Source organism: Capsicum annuum, unplaced genomic scaffold (genome assembly GCF_002878395.1).
Source record: "Capsicum annuum cultivar UCD-10X-F1 unplaced genomic scaffold, UCD10Xv1.1 ctg43580, whole genome shotgun sequence".
NCBI classification, from domain to species: domain Eukaryota; kingdom Viridiplantae; phylum Streptophyta; class Magnoliopsida; order Solanales; family Solanaceae; genus Capsicum; species Capsicum annuum.
In genome coordinates this window covers 827-4,698 of record NW_025851061.1, presented here as the reverse complement: position 1 = coordinate 4,698, position 3,872 = coordinate 827, and the positions used below count along the sequence as shown (strand labels likewise).

General features: G+C 38.7%; 1 protein-coding gene across 2 annotated transcripts; it reads left to right on the top strand.

Annotated features, from left to right (window-relative positions):
- Positions 1–6: 6 nt before the first annotated feature.
- LOC124892061 (receptor kinase-like protein Xa21) lies at positions 7–3,400 on the top strand. 2 transcript variants are annotated; one of them, XM_047403515.1, is made up of 2 exons: positions 7–1,002; positions 3,066–3,400. In XM_047403515.1, the coding sequence occupies exons 1-2, from the start codon at positions 57–59 to the stop codon at positions 3,104–3,106; spliced, it is 987 nt and encodes a 328-aa protein (XP_047259471.1). In that variant the 5' UTR covers positions 7–56; the 3' UTR covers positions 3,107–3,400. The 2 variants fall into 2 exon arrangements, with proteins under 2 accessions (XP_047259471.1, XP_047259470.1); XM_047403514.1 differs by lacking the exon at positions 3,066–3,400 and adding an exon at positions 1,092–1,638.
- Positions 3,401–3,872: the final 472 nt, after the last annotated feature.

Here is a 3,872-nt window from a genome sequence, read left to right as displayed (position 1 = left end):
CTTTGGCGTATCTTTCTTTGAGACACAACAAGTTAGAAGGAGCTATACCTGACTCAATGAGCAACATGGTAGGATTGGAATTCCTAGACCTTTCTCATAACAATATATCTGGAATCATTCCTAAGTCTTTGGAGAAACTTCAAAACTTGAAGTATTTCAATGTTTCTGTCAACAAATTGTATGGTGAAATACCCTTGGGAGGTCCTTTCAAGAACCTCTCGAGTCTGTTTTTCATCTACAATGAAGCATTGTGTGGTTCTTCAAGATTTAGTGTCCCGCCATGCCCCACTTCATCAAAGAACAGATTAAATAGGAAAAGATTGCTAGTTCTTTTTCTTTTGCTTGCAATTGCAGTTGTATTTGTTACTATGGCCTTTGTGCTCCTATGGACAAGGTATAGAAGAGGTAAAAGTGCTCCTCAACAAGCTGAGTCATTGTCTACCATAACACGAGAAATAATTACATACTATGAACTGCTCCAAGCAACGGATGACCTTAGTGAGTGTAATCTGATTGGTTTTGGAAGTTTTGGCTGTGTTTACAAAGGTGTTCTCAGAAGTGGAACTGCCATTGCAGTTAAAGTGTTCAACCTGCAACTGGATGCGGCATTCAAGAGTTTTGAAACGGAATGTGAAGTTTTGTGCAGCCTTCGCCATAGGAATCTCGTTAAAGTCATTACTAGTTGTTCTAATCTTCATTTCAAGTCTTTAGTGCTCGAGTATATGACTAATGGAAGTCTTGAGAAGTATTTGTATTCCCACAACTACTTCCTTGACACCAAGCAGAGACTAAGAATAATGATAGATGTGGCATGTGCTTTGGAATATCTTCACCATGGATGCTTGTTGCCTGTGATTCACTGTGACGTGAAGCCTAGTAACGTCTTGCTGGATGAAGATATGGTTGCCCACCTCAGCGACTTTGGCATTTCAAAACTGCTTGGTGAAGATCAGGGTGATTTGTACACTAAAACCGTAGCAACATTGGGGTATATTGCGCCAGGTACATCTCTTAATTTTGCTGATTACTCCTTTCTTTTTTTGACCACCTAGAAAGAATATTGCATCTTTAAATGAATTATTTGACTGTAGAGTATGGACTGGATGGAATAGTGTCTACAAAGTGTGACGTCTATAGTTACGGGATCATGTTGCTGGAAACGTTAACCAGGAGAAAGCCTAATGAGTTTGAGGGTGACCTTAGCTTGAAGCAATGGGTGAGTTATTCACTCCCAGAGGCAGTAATGGACGTTGTAGATGTCAACTTGGTAACACCAATGGGTAATCGCTTACAGAAGGAGCTAGATGTTGTGGCTTCGATCATGAAAGTAGCATTAACACATGCCACGACCGCAGACCTCGATGATCTCCTTCATTGTGATTGCATGGTGGTGGTACCGCAATCGCAATAGGTAAATTGATGGACCAAGTCGGGTTTGACCATCGCGGTCGCAAAGTCTTTCTCTACGGTGACCAACTTAAGTTCTAGTGAATGTTGACCTTCACGATCACGAGTTGGGAATTGCGATCACAAAGTATTATTCACTGAACAGTATAAATGATTTTTTTTTCGCAATTTCCAACATTTTTTGACCTTGGAGCTTCAGGAATAGACGATTTCTACGATTTTTCCTCACTATTCTTGCTTGGGTAAGATTCTAATTCATCGTTCTATCATTTTGTATTGATTATATCTTTGAAAATGCCTTTTAATCATGATTTCAAACTAGAATACGAGAACTTTTATCAGTAAAGCTTTAAAATGGTTTTTCCCCCTTCAATTTAAGCCTCATTTTTAGCTCGTTTTCACTTGAATTTTCAACTATAGACTCCTATAATCTTGGTAACATATTTCTAAAATAAAATTCTGATTTTAGTCCTTCCATTTAGACTATTTTTTTTAACTCATTTTCGACCCATCTTAAATATAAATGATATGGGTATCATTAGCTTCCTTTTAACGTATAGATTCTATATTTGTAAGTTTTAGCAAACTCTATATTTCTATGTCTTATCTCATTCTAAGACCGTTCAAAAGAGGAAGGCTCCATGTTGAAGGTTTTAATGACACTCCAGCTTATTTTCTAAATTTTGCACTATTTGGCCATTTATATCTTTCTCATGGCTACCTCAAGTCATTTATGACATCCTGGTAGTTCGGTTACTAGGCATTTCATTTATTTTTTGAGTGACTATGGCTGAGTGGTATGCTCTCCTTTTTTGCAACCCCTACTCTAATCAAAAGACTAAAGGCCCTACTAAAGATAGGTCGTCAAACTACGATCGAGAGTTTCGTCTTTTGAAGCTCCAGTTGCATAGGGTGGCCTACCAAACTACGATTGAGAGTTTCGTCTTTTGAAGCGCCAGTCACGTAGGGTGATCGAGCCAAGCCGAGTCAGAAAGGCTTTGATGACTCAAGGTTCATATTAGGAAAAGGAGAGTCATTCGAGTAGGTGATTGGGCCAAACAGAGTCAGAAAGGCTTTGATGACTCAAGGTTCATATTAGGGAAAAGAGCTGTGTAGGGAGACCGAGCCAAGCCGATTTAGAAAGGGTTTGATGACTCAAGGTTCATATTAGGGAAAGGAAAGACAGTCACGTAGGGTGGCCGGGCCAGGCAGAATTAGAAAGGCCTTGATGACTCAAGGTTCATAATAGGGAAAGGAGAGCCAGTCGCGTAGGGTGACCGAGCGAGACCGAGTCAGAAAGGCTCTGATGACTCAAGGTTCATATTATGGAAAGGAGAGCCAGTCACGTAGGGTGACCGGGCCAGGCTGAGTCAGAGAGGCTCTGATGCCTCAAGGTTCATATTAGGAAAAGGAGAGTGAGTCATAGAAAAGACTTGGCATACGTAAATTATGAGCATAGATATAAAAAACAAGTGAAAATTTATTTCATTAAATTTCCTTATTTTGTATCCTATTTTCCCCCACTAACTACATTAACACCAGTTGGCAATCTTTATTTATCTAACCAAACTGGTCTTGTTGTAGAGGAATTATTACTATTACAACATTTCACTATAGTATTCAAGTTCTTTTTTCGACTAAACGACGTTACGTTGTAGAGATGTCTGGCAGTATCAGGATTGTACGACGAGGCGCCTAATGTCTACCAGATACGCGTCGGTCGGTACAAAAACAGTGTATGATCTTCTAGCGACTAGCAATGGCCAAATTTGCAGCTTCTGTTGGATGAAAATTATCAAAGAACACAAATTCATTCCTATTGTTGCATGGAATTTGGCCTCGAATGCACTGTCCTTTCGCTGTTGTGTTTGGTAATACTTTGCAGCATGGTCGGTCAAAAATTGTCAAACCTGAAATTAATTAAAAAAAATAAATGATAGTATTAATTAAATTACCTGAATAAAAAAAAAGAGATACGCTCTCTATTTCAATTTATCTGATGGCATTCCAATTTCATAAAAGAGCAGCTCAGGGCTATATATGTGCGGGGTTCGATGAAGGGCCATCACAAGGGTGTATTGTACGCAGCCTTACCTTACATTTATGTCAGAGGCTGTTTCCAAGGCTTCAACCCGTGACTTCCTAATCACATGGCAACAACTTTACCATGATAACCTGATTTTTTGTCGTCGCTAATGGATCTTTAACGGTTAAACTAAAATCCGCTCGTCAACTTTTAACGGCCGAGCTTTTAGCGACTAACAAATGACGACCAGTTCGTTTGGGTCGTTATCGACCTATCGCGATGGAATTTGGATTTTTAATATCCAATGATAATATATAGTAACATACAGTTACGCAAATATTATGACATGTTTTAAGAACATCAGAAATCTTAACATATATATATATATAAATATATATATATATACATATATATATATTCCCTAAAAGCAAGGCATACA